At 44.6% G+C, this 19585-nt stretch overlaps 1 protein-coding gene across 3 annotated transcripts in view; it reads right to left on the reverse strand.

Annotated features, from left to right (window-relative positions):
- Positions 1 to 19585, reverse strand: part of LOC122559492 (DENN domain-containing protein 5B-like) — a 359734-nt gene that overhangs the window by 110149 nt on the left and 230000 nt on the right. For all 3 annotated transcript variants that reach the window (XM_043708993.2, XM_043708996.2, XM_043708995.2), the window contains 3 exons: positions 18272 to 18503; positions 6509 to 6659; positions 4258 to 4354 (listed from right to left, as the gene is read on the reverse strand). In XM_043708993.2, the coding sequence (XP_043564928.2) occupies positions 4258 to 4354; positions 6509 to 6659; positions 18272 to 18503 (480 nt within the window). The remainder of the gene's footprint in view (positions 1 to 4257; positions 4355 to 6508; positions 6660 to 18271; positions 18504 to 19585) is intronic.

A 19585-nucleotide genomic window follows, 5' to 3' on the forward strand; every position in this document is an offset into this window, starting at 1 on the left:
AGGAGAGAAAGCCTATATTCTCTATAGTTTCAAAGATTGATCAGTGATCTTATTTCGGCATAAAATATTCTTAGAGATTGACAGAGTAGATGCAGAAAGTCTGCTTCCTTGGTTTGGTAGGGGTAGTGGGGGGCTGCTTAGGGTAACATTCTCAGAAGAAGGTGCAATTTATTTAAGACTGAGACAGGGAGGAATTTCTTCACTCAGAGAGGTGGTGAATCTTCACCTCAGAAAGGACCAGTCACTGAGTCCGTTAAAGTCGGAGATCAGTTGATTTGTACACTCTAAAGACAAGGGATCTGGACAGAGTAGGTGAAAAGGGCAATCAGGTACAAGATCAGTCATGATCTAGTTAAATGTTGATGGACTGAATGGCCTGCTCCTATTCCTATGTTCCCATGGTAACACTCACCATCAAAATGGCCCCTGACAATCTACAAACACATGATGAGACTGCGAAGAGCTGCTCACAGCCATGTAGCTATCCTCCAGAACAAGTCCAGTGTTTTTAGCTGAGCTGGTAAATATCTCACAAAGTACATCCCAGTCTCTCTGTCACTGAAGCCTACACCCCTCCTGTGTACATGTCACATCCCATTGAAGCGTCTCTGTGTACAGCTGCCAAATAAACGCCAATTACTGCCCAATTAGCTGCATGTTCTGAGCCTGTGCCCACTGGGGATTAGACCGAGACTAACTAAATGAACTGCATGTTGTATTTTTCTGTCTGGGAATCAGAGGAAACTTGTTAACGGTCACTAACGAAACATACTCTCCTCAAAACCAGCAGTTCACAACAACTCAACTGCTAACACATTACAGGAAAAAGGGCATGTCCTCTACACTCTGGGGAGGCTGCCAGTGTTCTGCATTGTAAACACGTTCAGGTTTCAGGACTCACTGGCACCTTCAATTTCCCAGAATGTGGAGATATGCCAATTTGTCATTAGGCTCAGCACTCGTCCTATAATCATCAAATGTTGATATAGAATATATAGAACATAGAAGAATACAGCGCAGTACGGGCCCTTTGGCTCTCGATGTTGCGCCGATCCAAGCCCACCTAACCTACACTAGCCCACTATCCTCCATATGCCTATCCAATGCCCGCTTAAATGCCCATAAAGAGGGAGAGTCCACCACTGCTACTGGCAGGGCATTCCATGAACTCACGACTCGCTGAGTAAAGAACCTACCCCTAACATCTATCCTATACCTACCACCTCTTAATTTAAAGCTATGCCCCCTCGTAATAGCTGACTCCATATGTGGAAAAAGGTTCTCATGGTCAACCCTATCTAAACCCCTAATCATCTTGTACACCTCTATCAAGTCACCCCTAAACCTTCTTTTCTCCAATGAAAACAACCCCAAGTGCCTCAGCCTTTTCTCATACGATCTTCCTACCATACCAGGCAACATCCTGGTAAACCTCCTCTGCACCCGTTCCAGTGCCTCCACATCCTTCCTATAATATGGCGACCAAAACTGCACACAATACTCCAGATGCGGCCGCACCAGAGTCTTATACAACTGCAACATGACCTCAGTACTCCGGAACTCAATTCCTCTACCAATAAAAGCCAGTACGCCATATGCCTTCTTCACCGCACTATTTACCTGGGTGGCAACTTTCAAAGATCTGTGCACATGGACACCAAGATCCCTCTGCTCATCCACACTACCAAGTATCCGACCATTAGCCCAGTACCCCATCTTTTTGTTACTCTTACCAAAGTGAATCACCTCACACTTACCTACATTGAACTCCATTTGCCACCTTTCTGCCCAGCTCTGCAGCTTATCTATATCCGGCTGTAACCTGACACATCCTTCCTCACTGTCAACAACTCCTTCGACTTTCGTATCATCCGCAAACTTGCTCACCCAATCTTCTAGCCCCTCCTCCAGGTCATTTATAAAAATGACAAACAGCAATGGTCCCAAAACAGATCCTTGCGGAACACCGCTAGTAACAGCACTCCATGATGAACCTTTACCATCAACTACTACCCTCTGTCTTCTTCCAGCCAACCAATTCCTAGTCCAAACCTCCAACTCACCCTCAATGCCATACCTCCAGATTTTTGAAGTAGCCTACCATGGGGAACCTTATCAAACGCCTTACTTAAATCCATATACACCACATCTACCGCTTTCCCCTCGTCACCTTCTTAGTCACCTTCTCAAAGAATTCAATAAGGTTTATGAGGCACGACCTGCCCTTCACAAAACCGTACTGACTATCATTGATCACATTATTCCTATCCAGATGTTCATAAATCCTATCCCTTACAATTAGATTAGATTAGATTACATTACAGTGTGGAAACAGGCCCTTCGGCCCAACAAGTCCACACAGACCCGCCGAAGCGCAACCCACCCATACCCCTACATTTACCCCATACCTAACACTACGGGCAATTTAGCATGGCCAATTCACTTGACCTGCACATCTTTGGACTGTGGGAGGAAACCGGAGCACCCAGAGGAAACCCACACAGACACGGGGAGAACGTGCAAACTCCACACAGTCAGTCGCCTGAGGCGGGAATTGAACCCGGGTCTCTGGCGCTGTGAGGCAGCAGTGCTAACCACTGTGCCATCGTGCCGCCCAATCTCTCTAAGATTTTGCCCACAACAGAAGTGAGACTCACTGGCCTATAGTTACTGTGATCCTGCGTTCTTCAAGTCTTTGAATTCACTATACAGAGAGAATGTCCATAAATCCCTGAGAAAAGGCGCTAAATTAGAAATGGTGTTGTACTGACACAGAACATGGGTTAGACTCCATCTGGAATTCAAAGCTCAACCAAATCTGAGGACACAGCTCCATAGAATCCCCACCAATTGACATAGAAACAGGAGGTGGAGGTGATTCAGAAGATTTTTGCAATTACTTTCCCTGTGGTGGACAGCAGAGAGATCCCTCGGCAGTTAGCATAATCAATCTTATCTCACACTGGAGTCTCAGTTGAGGAGATCCTTGAAGTGCTCGAGGGTGGACAACAATGACGAAATAGAACATTGTCCCCATTTTGCCAACCCAGCCTTTGGCTAACTGAGAACATAGTGTTTGCACTGCCAGGTCCATTCATCTTCATCACCTTCAAGTGGCCTTCCCTACGTCACATGGTAAGAACTGGGATGTTCACTGATGATTGCACGAAAGTCAGCACCATTTGCAATTCCTCAACGAAACAGTCTGCATCCAATCCAAATTTGGGCTGACGTGGTAACTAATGAGCACCATTCGTGAGTCCCCAGATACTGAGGCAGTCAATGTTCAAATGCAACAAGATCTGGACAGTATCCAGCACCACATCCACAAACATCCACTCCCTCCACCGGCTCTCAGTAGCAGCAGTGTGTACTATCTACAAAGATGCACTGCAGAAATCCAACAAAGATCCTCAGACTTTTCAAACCCATCACCATCTTGAAGGTCAAGGGCAGCATATACATGGGAACACCATCATCTGTAAGTTTCTCTCCAAGCCACTCATTTCCCTGAGTTGGAAATGTATGAACCACTGTGAACTGCAGATGCTTACACTTTCAAACCAAATGCTGTCTGTTCTTCCTTTCTTTAGTAAAAGTAAAGAGAGGAGGCTCTGTTACAGTTCACCAAACCTCCACCTATTCACCATTCCATAGGTCAAGCTGGAATAAAAATCACCTCGCTGACTAAGTCCCCCTGTTAAAGTCCTGAGAATATAGCGGTTGCAATGCCAGGTCCATTTATTTTCATCATCTTCATCACTCAGGACTGGCACATGAATAGTCAGGGTTCAAACTGGTATGAGGTCACTTTGGGTCATTGCAGGCCAAGGGAACTCTGGGCCTTTGCAGGTTAACGGAACTCAGGGTCATTGCAGGTTAAGGGCACTCTGGGTCATTGCAGGCCAAGGGCACTCTGGGTCATTGCAGGCCAAGGGCACTCTGGGTCATTGCAGGCCAAGGGAACTCTGCGTCATTGCAGGCCAAGGACACTCTGGGTCATTGTAGGTCAAGGACACTCTGGGTCATTGTAGGTCAAGGGAACTTGGTCATTGCAGGCTAAGGGCATTCTGAGACATTGCAAATCAAGGGCACTCTGGGTCACTGCAGATCAAGGGCACTTTGGGTCACTGCAGGCCAAGAGCGCTGGGGGACAATGTTGGGTGAGAGCACTCAAAGGTCACTGTGGGATGAGGACACTTATAATCACTGTGTAACAAGAATAGTCAAGTGGGAATATTCCAGAAGATCATGTACCTCTTTCAGGTCATTGTCCAGAGTCAGATGTTCGGAATGCTGCCGAAGCCGGTCTTTCCTTCGCTGCTGTGCTGTGGAGCTTCGGTTGGCCCATCGACTTCAGATATGGAAAAAACAACAGGAGAGTTTTAATGTACAGCCATTAACAACACCCTGCCTTGTAGGAAAAGAGCAAGAGCTTCATCCAGCTAAGGCAAGACCCCTCCAAGGAAGGCCATCTGCTCAAATGGTGGTGTGGTCTCCGGTCGCTGGAAACAGCAGCTTGGGACGAACACTGGCTTCACTGCCCCCAGGTCAGGAGATCAGGAAGAGGACAGGATTGGGATTCACCATGCCTCCTAATCCTGATCGATCTTTGATAACACTACCCGAAAGGATATAGTTACTACTTGTTGGGGGAGTCTGAGCTACCACTTTCCATCCAAGCCCAATACATTAATGACACTCATCACCTAAATTTCACAAGAAGGATGGACACACTGTGATAAAGCAGAAAGCTCTGATTGTGTCACAAGCTAATGGGACACATCATTCATCATAGCAGCAAGTGATAACAGGTTCTTGCGGCCTCCTGGCAAGATGGAGCCACGGGATGGTGTTCCTGAAATAAAGTTACTGGTTTTCTTTACCTCAGCAGACTCTGCAAATCCCCTTTAGGGGTACAAAGAGACCGACAATATTGCAGCCATAATTATGTTGCTCTCCAGCAAGAGTGCGGAGGGGAGGTTGAGATTTTAGGAACAAGTTAAAAATACACACAGCTGATGAATGGCAGTAACTGTGTGCTGCATTAAAGAATGACGCAGGGACACAGTTTGATCACCAGACCATGCTGCTCTAAAAGGTCATTTCTCAGCAGATTTAGTCACTACTTTGACAAGGTTAATTAAGAATCATTAGACACACTCAAAGAGTCACCTAGGGCAGAAGGTTAAATCCTTTGCAGCTCCATTTTCTTTCAAATAGATTCCCAACTCCACCTGAGGTCCCCTCCACTTTCCACACTGAACCTACCAGCAATAGGACTGCAAAGAGTATGTGTTGCCCATTCCCACAATGTTGTTGAGCACACATATGTCCGCCCCTTACCAGACTTACACAGAGCCCTCTTAGCCCCCATCCTCCTAGTTTGCAAGTTGCTAGGGGCAAAATTCTCAAACATAAACGTATTGGAGCTACCATCTTTAAATGCAGAGATAACAAAAAAAAAGAAGAGCTTAGTGGGACACTCGGGCCTATGACGGTGTATCACTCCACTTCATTACATACATACCCCACATTACTGATTATCCCACCAGCACATCTTTCCTAGGCTATAGTTCCCTGAGCAAGGTACAAAGCTAGGAGAAAGTGAGGACTGCAGATGCTGGAGATCAGAGCTGAAAATGTGTTGCTGGAAAAGCGCAGCAGGTCAGGCAGCATCAAAGGAGCAGGAGAATCGACGTTTCGGGCATGAGCCCTTCTTCAGGAAGGTACAAAGCTTTCATCCTCAGACAAGTGCCTCTGAGCTATTTAGACATTGCAGTGAAACCCAATCTCACAAGTGCATTCTCCGTGTTTAAAGGCACCAGGTCATTGACACTGAAACTTCATCTTGCCCTCCCCTCGAACATATGGATTTCTCTTGCTGTTCTGACAATCCATCTCCAATCAGCCAGCCCAACCGATCCTGGGCCAGACTGGTCAATGGGACTGCTTCAGATAAAGTTAGAAAATGTCAAGGTTCTAGAGGTCTCTCATGCTTACTTCACCAGAGGCCATTCAGCCCCTCAGCTCTACTTTCCCATTCAGTTAGATAAAACCTGATCTGTATCTTAACCCCCTTCCTCGCCCCTTGCTCCATATCACTTGATGCTTTGAAGTGAAAAAAAATATTCTAAATTACCGCTGATTTCCAGCTCCGCCAATGGTCTGGGAAGAGAATTCCCGACTTCTACCTCTCATTGCTTGACAAAGTGTTTCCTGACTTCCTCTCTGAGTCTTCCATCTGCAATTTGAAGATTACATCTCCTTTTTCTGGAAGCCTTGACTGGAGTAATTTTGATGATTTGTTCGAGATTGGTGGACTCTTCGGACTGGGCCAGCTTTTATTGCCCCATCTGTAATTGCCCTTGATAAGGTGGTGGTGAGCTACTGTATTGAGTTGCTACAGTCCAGGAACTTAGGTATCTATGTTGTGCTGTTAGGGATTCTGTCTTATACAACACACAGAGAAGGAATACATTTTCTCTAAATTTTATGGCATACTTACTTGTTGTTAGTTGGGCCTGCTGACAGTACATCAGACTGAAGGTTGGGGAAGAATCCTTGCTCATACTTGCCCTGTCCGATCTTCATGTCTAGCAGATGTGGGTGGATGGCAGTGTGGTCAATCTTCACCAGGCGCTGCTCAATGGCTAGGGCTGAGAAATACAACAGAAACACACTATAAACCAGCCCTTATAGACAAGTCCAGAGCATGAGAAAGAAACGCCCCCAATTGTTTCAGACAATGTCCAAGTCGGAGATGAAGGAAAAAGGCTCTGGGGCAGCGTTCCACGTCTTCAGTACTTTTTGAGTTCGGTCTGGGTGATACACAGATAAACATGCACCGTGCCCTGGAAACACTTGGTGAAGGGACAGCATTGAGTAACATTTTTTAGAGATAATGTATGATTAGTAAGCTTCAAACTAAAAAGGTAACTTGTGGATCTTACCACTATTAGTGAAATAACAATCTGTCAGTGAGTATAGGGTCCCTTCAATCTAAGTTTGAAATAGCAGTACGTTAGCAGCAAGAATTGGGGAGGACCATAGCAATCAACCTGTAAATGGCTGAGTGACTGAATGCAAAGTTAGTGTAAAACATACTAGATACAATTAGTCTTCTTCCCCAGTGAATACTGAGCAATTGGGAACCTGGATTGCATTGTGACATTGGACTTGGTGCAGCCAAATAAAACCAAAACCAGCATTAGTTGCAAACTGTGCAGCTAGTCATATTCAGTGAGATCAAGGGTAGTCATCCATATGTCACAACTCAGTTTTAAACACAAGGGAGTATTGTACTAGAAGGTCTCAGGTTTAATCCATAGTGCTTCTACGTTCAGTGATTCTAGCCAGGCCAAGGATTGGAAACTAATGAACATTGACATCTGATCTCCTGGCTCAGGGGCATGAGTGTTCCTGCTTCAGATTTAACTATGCCACCTCCTGTTGGAAAGGTGCGTGGATGGGATTCAGCCTCGCCTGAGACTTCCTGGAATGGTCTCACTGACACTCACTATCCAGGATCAAAAAGCAAAATTGGACACTTGGACTGAGGCATTGATACTTTCCAAAACACACAACCTCTGCAACTGAGAAAGATAAGGGGCAGCAGACACCTGGAAACACAACCACCTGTAAGCCGCATCCCATCCTGACTTAGAACTTTATTGCTATTCCTTCACTATCACTGGGCCCAAGTCCTGGAACCTCCTTTCCTCAGTCTTAAGGACTGCAGCAGTTCAAAAAGGCAGCTCACTACCAGCTCCTCATGTGCAGTCAGGGATAGAGATAAATGCTGTCCTAGACACGGCGCCTACATCATCAGTGTGATTTTTTTTTCTAGAAAAGGTCTGTGAAAGGCCACAGAATTGGAAAAGTCCTGACAGAGAGTTGGAAAAAGAAGAGGAATACATTGAGAATTTGTTGCTTTCTGGAGAATCTAGTTTTGTGGATTTGATTCTTACTATCAGATGGATAATAGCATGACATCAGTTGATAAACTCTTTTCCACTCATTACTGACACCAAACCAGAGCTGCATCACACACCCTGTAACCCTATCCCCGCCTTAGACTCCCTGGCTGGAATGAATGAACTGACTGTAACTTGTCTGTAACAGTGCAAAGGAGCTTTACTCTTCATCTGATCTGTACTACTCTTCCTCTTGGATGGTGTTGATCAGGGACCAACATGATATCTGCTGGATGGCTGGGTGCGTGGGTGATGTTGGTCAGAAAGCATCTGGGATCCTTTCCTGTATCAGCCGACGTGTAGAATATGGAAGGTTGTTCTGGAACTTGACTGATTGAGGCATAGTTGGACTGTTGCGTGAAATTATGGTCGCCACATTCTGGAGGTGAGTTGAGGAGTGGAATACGGTTGCATTATATGACCGTGTCAATATGTGCATGCAAGTGTGTATGTCAATGTATGTGTGTGTGTGTGTACCTGTCTGTGCATGTGTGTCTGTCTGTCTGTGTGTGTCTCTATCTGTGCATGTGTGTATATATGTATGTCTGTATGTGTGCGCCTGTGCATGTTTGTGTCTGTGTATGGATATGTGTCTCTGTATGTCTGATGTCGAATTGTGAATGTGTGTGTGCCTGTCTATGTATGTGTGTGTCAGCCCACGTGTGTGTGTGTGCATGTACGTCTGTGTGTATGTACACGTGTGTGTGCATGTGTGTCTGTGCATGCGTGCATCTGTTTGTGTGTGTGTGTGTCTGTCTGTGTGCCCATGTGTGTGTAAGGGGTGTGTGAGATTGGATGGGCTGAGGTTGTTTTATGTGGGCCTAGGGCTCACTGCCAGGGTGCGTAACAATGCAGAGATCCTTTAAGCTACAAACCAAGATCTGGAAAATGGGGTTTAGTTCATTCACTACTTGTCAGCTGGAACGGACGTGATGGGCCGAGCTGTCTGCTCCTTTCCCGTACATTTCTGTAACTTTATGATAACTGCAGCAAATCTAAACGTGGCAAGAATTGCAAACGCAGTCAGATCGAACAGACACCAAGAGAAGTCACACAACACATTGAAACTCTAATTACTGATAAGCCCGAGCAAATCAAATGCTCAACCTGAATAATTCGTCACCTAACTTGCAGTACCTGCAAAGTCTTTGAAATTAAACCTTAGAAGCAGAGTGTAATTATTTTCAATACAAGGTGGAGGGGCTGATGGCCCAGTTAGTACATTTAGGTGGGGAAGCACCATATGGTCATTTCCTTTGCGGGTCAAACTGGCAAGTTTTTGGGGTATCTAGATTTAAGTGAACTGCTACCAAATTAATGCTGGTTTATGTGTCAGTGTGTGCTACCATTGCTGTCTCACTCATTACTGCATTTAATGACACCCAGCGGGAAAAGAGACAGGCAGCTCAATCAACTTCCACAACCTTGGATTTTTTCAGCTTAATGCTCAAGATTCTCTTTATCCTGTCATTATCTTTAGCTGATCACTTCTTTTGTATCGTACAGAATCTGACTTTTATTGGTACTTCAATCAAGGCTTATGTTAAAATAATGGCTCCTGGGCTTTTCAGGTGTCGCTCACTTGGCAAATCTGTCGCCGTGATCGGTCACTTGATTAAGAAACATTATTCTGGTAATTGTCCTAACAAGTGTTACAAGGGTCAGCTTGGGGGAATGTATCGAGGATTATAAGGGGTCGCTAATAATGAGCCAAGAGTTACATAGGGTCCCCAGGAACGGTCAATAGGAATGTGGGTGGCACAAGGATGTGTCAATAGTAACAGAGATTCCCCAGGAATGATCAATAGGAATATGGATGCCTTGGGGATGTGTCAATAGAAACAATGAGTCTTTAGGAATATGTCAGTAGTTTATTTTATTTGGTATGTGAGTGTTGCTGGCTGGACCAGCAATTATTGTTGGTCCCTAGTTGCCCTTGAGAATGTGGGGATGAGCTGCCTTCTGGGACCACTGCAGTCCACCTGCTGTGGGTTGATTCACAATGCCATTAGGGAGGGAATTCCAGGATTTTGACACAGTGACAGTGAAGGAACGGCGATATATTTCCAAGTCAGGATGGTGAGTGGCTTGGAGGGGAACTTGCGGATGGAGGTGTTCCCATATACCTGATGCCCTTGTCCTTCTAGATAGAAGTGGTCATGGGTTTGGAAAGTGCTATATAAAGAGCTTTGGTGAATTTCTGCACTGCATCTTGTAGATAGTACACACTGCTGCTACTGAGTGTCGGTGGCAGAGGGAGTGGATGTTTGTGGATATGGTGCCAATAAAGTGGGATGCATTGTTTTAGTGTCAAGCCTCTTGAGCATTGTTGGAGCTGCCCCCATCTAGGCAAGTGGGGAGTATTCCATCACACTCCTGATCTCTGCTTTGTAGAATGTGGACAGGCTAGGAGGTGAGCTACTCACCACAGTATTCCCAACCTCTGATCTTCTTTGTAGCCACTGTGTTTATATTGGGGGGGGGGGGGGGGGTGGGGGGGTGGTCCAATTGAGTTTATGATCAATGGTTACCCTCAGGATGTTGGTAGTACTAACAGGTGGGGCCCCAGGAGTGTGTCAATGGTTAAATAGATTGTGTGAGGGTGTCAATAATTGAAAACAGGTCAGCAGTTTTAAGATTTTAGATTACTTAGAGTGTGGAAACAGGCCCTTCGGCCCAACAAGTCCACACCGACCTGCCGAAGCGCAACCCACCCATACCCCTACATCTACCCCTTACCTAACACTACCGACAATTTAGCATGGCCAATTCACCTGACCTACACATCTTTGGACGGTGGGAGGAAACTGGAGCACCCGGAGGAAACCCACGCAGACATGGGGAGAATGTGCAAACTCCACACAGTCAGTCGCCTGAGGCGGGAATTGAACCCAGGTCTCTGGCACTGTGAGGCAGCAGTGCTAACCACTGTGCTACCGTGCCGCCCATTAAGAGTCTGTAATAAGTCAATAGTTAGTAATTGCAGAGCGTTTCCAAGACCAACATATTTGAAATCTGCTAAAGGAAAGGCTATTTTTACATAAATATGTCAGGCAGAGTTTTTATCCTGTTTAAGGAGATTGTAAAACCCTGCGTAGTTCTGTTACAAGGTCAGGCAACAAATTTCAACCAAGTTGTTTTCAAATAATTTGCAAAATGACTGAGCAGTTTAGGGATTTAAAAGTCTGCTAATTTTTTTTCTAAATACCCTTGACATTTATTTCAACAGATTTTCTTTCTGGAGAAGCTTTTGACACTGACTGCAGATAACTAGAATCTGGACCTGAGAAGAATCGCATTTGAGCTCCTCTGTTCAGTCACATCCAATTTCCCATCAGGGTCTACTGCAGATGCAGTAAAAACACAATAAATGATTTATCTTTCTGCTCTCTGAAGGGAGCTAACTCCCCACTGCCCTAGTTGGGGTTGAGAATCTTAGCGCAGGGAGGAGAGTGAAACACTCGCAGCATCTAGTTTGAATGGATGAATACCATACTGGCTTATCTGTGCAACTACATTTAGAATTGTCTGGCAAATTTGATCAAATTGGTCATTTTGCACGAGATTTCCTTCATGTCTATTCATTCAGAGAAAAGCTCAGTTTGCTTTCTATTGCGATGCGCTGGTTATTATCAAGTGCTGTTGTTAGGCAAGGCAGTGATTCACTCCATCGTCCACTCCACGGAATTAGCTGTGGAAAAGTCAATAGTAATTCTGTTATTACGTTGATCAGCTGCTTCCTGGTCTTCTGGGTAAAGCATGTGAGGCTCTGGTGCTTGGATATCGAAGGAAAAGTGCCTTCGAGCAAGCCAGCTGTCTGGAAACAGAAAAAAAAGTACTCGATATGAAAATCTTTTCTGTATGAATCCCCTCAGGGGTTAGCTGAACGAGAACAACTGAAGTACAACAGGGAGAACAGAAAAGCTTATTGATTAGCATTAGGCCTATAACCGGGAACATAACTCTCCGTGACCAAGAGAGAGAAATAAATTGTCATGCTGGTGAATGTGGAAGAAAATTGGTCACCAGTGTTTGGAGTCAGTCACTGCAGGTATTAAATGAACATGCTCCACAAGGATATTTCACACCTCTGCGGACAATTTCAGATTTACGTGTTGCCCCTGATGATCTCAGCCCTCTTGAGAAAACAACTGCGTAATGTTCAGGACAAAATATCAACTCAACATTTACCAGAGCTTTCCCCCGCCTATTTGCTGTGGCATAAATGCATGTACAACAGAGGTCACACACAAGATGTGACACTTTGACTGCCTTCCCTGCACTTTCTCCACTCCTCTTGCGTCTCCAAGCTCCTCTAAGCTCTGACGAGGAGTCATCTAGACTCGAAACATTAGCTTGCCCTCTCCATGGATACTCCTGACCCACTGCGATTTCCAGCATTTTCTGTTTTCAGTTCCTCTAGGGTCTCTGTTGCTTTGCTCCCTTTAAACCTCCTGTATGTCTCTCTTTACCTTTGCATCCAGTCCTGCCAGCTTGCTCGGCTGGGATTTGGGAATCAGTGTTCAGGCATCTCCCTGTCAATCTCATCAGCACGGTAGCAAGAAGGTTTTCTCACCAGGGGAGCCTCAGTCTCAATGAAAAAGAAAAGGTTGTGGGTTTATATTGTGCTTTTCGTTGCCTTAGAATGGCCCAAACAGACAACAAAATAACTTGTCACTGATGTAATAATTACTGTTCATTGAAACATTTCAGTTGGTTTGTGCTGTGCTTTATTCCTTAACCAGCAATGTCATCAATCCAATGAATTGGCATGTTCACCAGCCTCAGCTGAGGAGATACAAATATGCTAGCATGCATTGGAGGGTAGGAGTGGCCATGGTTCCTGCTCCTGGTGGCTATCACTGATCCTTGCTAGAAAATATGTGGACAAAAACCTTATTTCAGACCAACTGTAAAAGCTTCCTCACCGATTATGGGCGACACGTCTCACCCTCCATTGAATTGTGACATCTACTCAGGGTCACAGGTTTCTGACACAGGGGCTTCCTGTCCGGAAGGAGGTCAATTCTCAACCATGCATCTTTGGGGACATGGGCCAGGATGGTCCACAAGAAAGCAGGATCGGGGGAGGGTATGATTTACATCCTTTGCATTTCTTCTCTGCCACTGTTCTGCCTCATTGGTTAGACATTGTGGGTCAAAGCTTAAGGCAGCTCAATGAGCGGGTTGTTATCATTCTGAATAGTTGAAAGCAACCTTGTTCCCGTCAATGCCACCAAGGGGAAGTATGACTTAACCTTAATTTATCTTCACTGGACATGGGCTACTTGATAATTCGTAAAACAGGACTTGGTAGGGGAGATGATTTTTGACCATCCCGACACAGCGTCTAATCCATTGACATTGATTTTGCAGGAGTTTTGCCTTAATGCTTGTGGTTTTGGCTTCACAAAGGACACTAATTCAACAGTCCATCCACTGTATCTGAAGTAGTAGTAAATTCTCTAATACTCTTACTTATCGCTGATACACAGTTCAGCTCTCACTGTAGGGGTGAAGTTACAACAATTACTCTCAACAGTAGGACTTTTATTGATGTGCTGGGATCTTTGTTGCCAAATACTCAGTGCTGTAGTTGAGCCGATGTAACTGATCTGGTGTTGTTCTCCTCTTCAATGGTGCCCTTTTGAGAGAGGTAGCTGCCAAGGTGTAGGAAGTGCTCAAAATATTCCACAGTCTCTAAATGAGATGGGGAATGTTTGGCTGGCCAGGTGTGGGTTGATATTTTGTCCTGGCAACATTCAAGGACAGGCTGTAAGTAAGTAAGTAAGTAGAACTGAAGAGGTGAAGAGTTTCTTGCAAAACTGGGACAGAGTGGACAACGACACTGCAGTCATCGCACAATGTAATGACACGCAAAATACTGTGATACTGGAGACCTGAAACTAAACCAAGGCTGGAAATATTGTGCACATTTGGCAGTGTCTGCAAAGAGAGAAACACAAGTTTGGAAAAGCAGTCATATTGGACTCAAAATGCTAACTCAGGAGCTGCTAGCCCTGTTGAGTTTCTCCCACACTTTCTAGCTTTTTCAGTCCTCTTGTAGGTCCATGTTGGTCGGTTTAGTGTTGGCACATTAGTGACTGAGGGTAAAGGGTGTTCCCATTTACACAGTATTTGATATTGACACCAAGTAGCATCTGTCTATGGTGAGGTGGAATAGCGACTGTAAGGAAGATGGTAAATGCCACAGAGGGAGTGGGAGAGGGGGGGGGGGGAAAATGGTCTGTTACATACTTGCTTGACATTGGTTTGGATTGTGAAAGAATCTGTTTCAGATCTCTCACTCAAGACAGCTGCGGTTCTGCCATCATTATTGGTTGCAGGATCTTGTATCTTGGACATCCAAATCCTTCCAGCCTAATCACAGATCCCTGCGATTTACTGAGGGTTGCTCAGGTTGATGAACACAATGAAGAATTTGCTCTTTGAGCATTTTTCTCGGTCTTTGTTGCCACACGAACCCCTGTCAGAAGTTCTGGTTGAAAGCTTCACTGCGACTCTGGGAGGATCCCCTCAGCCATGGGAAATGGGCGGTTCAGGAGAATGAATGCCAGGAATTCCTCGGATATGAACAAGGAGGAAATACTTCGACAGTCTCCACAGCAGGAATTCATTCTCTCTTCTCAAAGGTACTTACAATTGTCACACTCCTGGTGTGGGGTGTTCTTTTTCCTCCTAAATTCATGGGATGACTACATGAAGATCCGATGTATGCAAAAGCCTTAAGATTGCTGCTAGAAGACCACTGGAGCCTCAGGTTTTGGTGTCTTTCAATCGTTTGATTGCTTGTTTCGGTTCTTGAATCATGGAGCTTCACAAATGGATTGAACCACAGGGTACTGAGGACAGACTGCAGGATATCAGCTGTCTCTGTTGTTTTACGGTGGAGGAATTGTTGAAAATATATTTTTCAAACCCCTGGTGTTGACACGGGACACTGTCACCCTTAAGAAGAGGGAACACCATCCCGTGGAAGAAGAGGATTTTGTCCGTTTGACGTTGGCTTTGATGGTCCCACAAAAAAAGGCTTTGTATGTTGTGATGGTTAGCAACGCTCCCTCTGGTTTTTCCACATACTGTGTGGGCCTCCAATGACGATGCATGGCAGCAGCTTCTGAAAATGGAAGCTATGAGTCATCATGCTGACTGATGGACACAGACATTCCCAGTGGCTGTACTGCGTAGAGGGAACATTGATGGTCAGCAGATTGGCGCAACTTCCTTCGCCTACAACATGCCCTTCATTCTTCAGAATTTTCTTTGGACGTCAGCCTTGAGGTTTTGGAATACTTCCTTCTCGGGTTTTGACCTTGAGTTGTTCTGTCAGGCAGGGAGCCCACTTGGCTTTGTCCTAGTCGGTCACGTGTTTGAGCCATTGTTTTTGTCAAGGAGATTCTGATGATCAAGATGCTCAATCCCAAAGGTCTGGATACAGGGATCGAGTACTTCATTCAACCACATTGTTCTAGAATGGAGTTGGATGAGTGAAGATTTTCCAATTCGATTGTAGGTTGCACTTGGGATTTCTCTCTTCGTTTGAGATGCTCCTGGCTAAGATGGTGATCTTCTCCCCCTTGACCTTTTGGACATGCAATGTCTTGTTGGTAGACTGATGTTGTCTACTGGCAGAACCAATTATCCCTGTGGGGGATCTCAGCTGAAGGGTTAAAGTTGAGTTACTATCCTTTGGAGTAGTTGGTATAAGGTAATCAGAGGGTTAGATAGGGTGGAGAGTGAGAGCCTTTTTCCTCGGATGGTCATTGCTTAAAATTGAGGGGTGATGGATATAGGACAGATGTCAGATGTACTTTCTTTACTCAGAGAGTAGTAGGGGCATAGAATACCCTGCCTGCAACAGTAGGAGACTCTCCAACTTGGTCATTGGAGGAAAATGGAATAGTGTAGGATAGATAAGCATCAGATAGATAAGCACAGGTCAGTGCAACATCGAGGGCTGAAGGGCCTGTACTACACTGTAATGTTCTATGTTCTATGGTTCCTACTCTGGGCTAGATACCCATGGAAAATACCAATGGAACATTATTCGACAGCTATTTAACCAACCTCAACAGCCAAATATTCCTTTCCAGTTGGAGCCGCTACTTACTTCACTTAGGCAAGATATCGAAAGCATTGAACTGCTGAAAAGGGCATATTTAATATGCTGACATGAAAAAACACCTTCAGAGATTGTTTGAGATGGGGGCCACTGCAGCATGGGAAATGAATGTGTGTCCAACACAACCATTCAAGTCAAAACTAGTAACTTTTCCGGAAGAGCATTCAACAGTGGGTCTTTAGAGGAAACGCAATTACAACAGTGTGACAGGGAAACTAAAATGAAACGCAATGGCCTAGCTCTTGAATGCAATAGTAACCCTTTAATTTAAATTGTATTTGCATTTATACGGTCTGTGTAACATGGAACAAGCTTATGTTTGTGACAGTTAATTGAGTTTCTGCAGACTTGGCTGTGTCAGCAGAACTCAATGCTGGTATTTTCAGTTGACATTGAAGCTCCATTTCCACAATAGTTCGGGGAAATAGTGACATTTTGCGATCCATTTTACACTTTAACGGAAAAGAAAAGTTAACTGATGTTGATTGCCAGTAGCAGCCTTCTCCTCGCCAGAATTTTCCCCACTGTCACATGTTGTCAAGTGGTAGTGGACACTTTGACAGAGTTGCAGAATTATGCCCAGTAACCATATCCCACAGATATTCCGGAAGAGATCCCAGGAGGGAGCTTTTCATTTTAACCATTCTTAACCCAGGGTCCTGAAACTAATGCTAGTTCTGCTACCATCAGGTCCTTCAATGACCAGGAGTTGAATTGGTGTCAGCTATGGCTTAGTGGTATCACATTCTCCTCAGACACTGAAGGTTGGGGGTTCTGAGCTGAAAATGTGTTGCTGGAAAAGCGCAGCAGGTCAGGCAGCATCCAAGGAGCAGGAGAATCGACGTTTCGGGCATGAGCCCTTCTTCAGGAAGGTTGGGGGTTCTGGTCAGACTTGAGACTATAGGTTTCAAGCACTCTCTCAAGCAAATGCAAAACTCTCTTGATATCTCAAGGAAGAGAAGGAACATTCTATCTGGTGTCTTAGTCCACATTTATTTCTCACAGAAACAGATAATCTGGCCATTAACACTGTAATTGTTGATGGGTGATGGGAGAAGTCAAATGAGTGTTAGTCTCTTCATGATTGTCACAAAAAGAATCCCTAATCTCAGTTTGGTCAGTTTAAAGAAAGGAAGATTTAAACCAGGAGTAAGCTATTCATTCTCTGTAATATATTTCCACAGTTCCATTAGAAAAGACCTAATCTGTACCTAAACTCGAGTTAGCCAGCCTTGCTTCATACCTTTTGACACCCTTCCCCATTAAACTCTAATCTCCTCATTCTGTAAGTTTCAATTTTCCTCATCTCTCTGGCTTTATTGCACTGATCAGACATTAGGCAGGCTTCATGGCTAGGGGTGAAAGGTCAGGATAAAGCTGAAGAACTGTTATTCTCAAGCTAGTCTTGAAAGAAGACAGAGTGAGACAGGGAGTAAGGTGTAAGGTCATGGGAGTTAGCACATGTGAAAAAAAAGGTGAATCGATGGTCACAGGCTGTAGTGGTCCGAGAATTTAATTTGGGTATTAAAGGTTTTGAGGGATCGTGTAGGAAAATTACATTGAGATAGACAATCAACCACAATATAGGTAAATGGAGAGCCAACTTGAGGGGCCAAGTTGCTGATTTCTGCTTCAATTTCCCATGTTCCTATGATTAAGAAGGGAGATAACAGGAGATGGAGAGGTGAAGTGCCAATGTCATTGAATTGGTAAAAGTTCTGAAATTCCTAACAACTCATTTGATTCTGGTGCACTTCCCTGGAATTGGATATGGAAGTGACTTCATTACCATTGCCATCAATTAATGATCTTCCATTCAAGGGTCAGATAATCCTCCAGGAACAGTCAACCTAACTGTTAGTAGCAACACTGCAGCAGCAATTTGGAGATTCATTTGGTTTTTAAACATCAACAAACACAAAACAAGACGTCCTCTCAATGTGTTGTCCACTTAATATGTGGCCTCAGGAACATGGATTGACCTCAGTGTCATCCAAGGTTAGAGTACAGCATCAGTGATGTAGCTGAACTTGTCTCTGCATTGGCAGCTCCATATTGTGAGCTGAGAGTTGGTTTGAGGTCAGCCTGATTGAGGGCACCAACCTGATCACACAAGAGTATCCTCCCCAAACTAACAAATGCTGCCACTCACCGGATTCTTTCAAGACAGTGCATTTCTGATAATTTGAGGTGCGTAACGTGGGAATGCGAACGCTGTAGATCTTCATCTTCTCAATGCGTGAGTCAAACACTCTGAGAAGGGGCTCCTTCTCCTCCCACAGTGATACAATCTTGTTGTCAATGAAAGTTGCAAACATCTGCGTTTCTATGAAGTGGGAGAGAAAGGGGAGGTAGGGCTCTGGCTGGTCAGACAGAAACGAGGCCTAAAATGAAAGTAAATAGTCCATTACTTTTTGTTTTTAAAACAGTCTTATGAAAAACATTGGAAGTCAAGATACAAATTTATTTTTGATTTAAAGCAGAAGCTTGCTGGCCTATGTCCAATATACCTCTTCCATGAAATAAAATTAGATTGAAGACGAGAATTCATGGCTTTTCTATTGTGGCCCAGTCCTAACAACAAACATATGACTCATACTTGTCTTTCATTTCTTTCAAATGCTTGAAGTATCAGCTTGGTTCACAGGTAGCAACTCTTGCCTTTCAGTCAGAAAATACTGTATTCAAAAAGATTTAAACGCCTTAGGCTGAACCAACAATAGTATGTTCTACTGAGGGACCACAGCATTGGCAAATGGTATGAGCAAGGCAATCATTACCAATATTTCTTGCACAAAATAGGCCATTAAGCCCAACAGTCCATGCTGGTGGTTACACTCCATATCAACCCCAGCCACATCATTCAACCCCATCATCCTAACCTCCTATTCCTCTCTCCTGTATGTGCTTATCCAGCATCCCCTTACATTGTGACTGGGCCTGGGAGAGTGGTTGGTAAATTTTTCAGGAGGCTTTTGATCTAGAGTCAAGGACCTTTCGATTAAACAGAATGAACATTCATTATATACAGGTCAAGGCTTCACCTCTGTCATGGGCTGCTAGCGAGGACCATCTCCTCATCATTAGATCTTAAATCACTTCCCAATGATGATGTAAACTATCTTTTATACATGTTTACATTGGTCATAGAGACATACAGCACAAAAACAGGCCCTTCCATCCAACTTGTCCACGCCCACCAGATATCCCAACCTAATCTAGTCCCATTTACCAGCACTTGGTCCGTATCCCTCTAAACCCTCCCTATTCATAAATCCATCAGTATGCCTTTCAAATGTTGTAATTGTACCAGCCTCCACTACTTCCTCTGGCAGCTCATTCCATACATGTACCACCTTCTGCATGAAAAAGTTGCCCCTTAGGTCCCTGTTAAATTTTTCCCCTCTCACCCTAAACCTATGCCCTCTAGTTCTGGACTCCCCCACCCCAGGGAAAAGACTTTGTC

The sequence above is a fragment of the Chiloscyllium plagiosum genome, unplaced genomic scaffold (genome assembly GCF_037043375.1).
Source record: "Chiloscyllium plagiosum isolate Xiang-an unplaced genomic scaffold, Cpla_swu_hap1 HiC_scaffold_19, whole genome shotgun sequence".
Taxonomy (NCBI): domain Eukaryota; kingdom Metazoa; phylum Chordata; class Chondrichthyes; order Orectolobiformes; family Hemiscylliidae; genus Chiloscyllium; species Chiloscyllium plagiosum.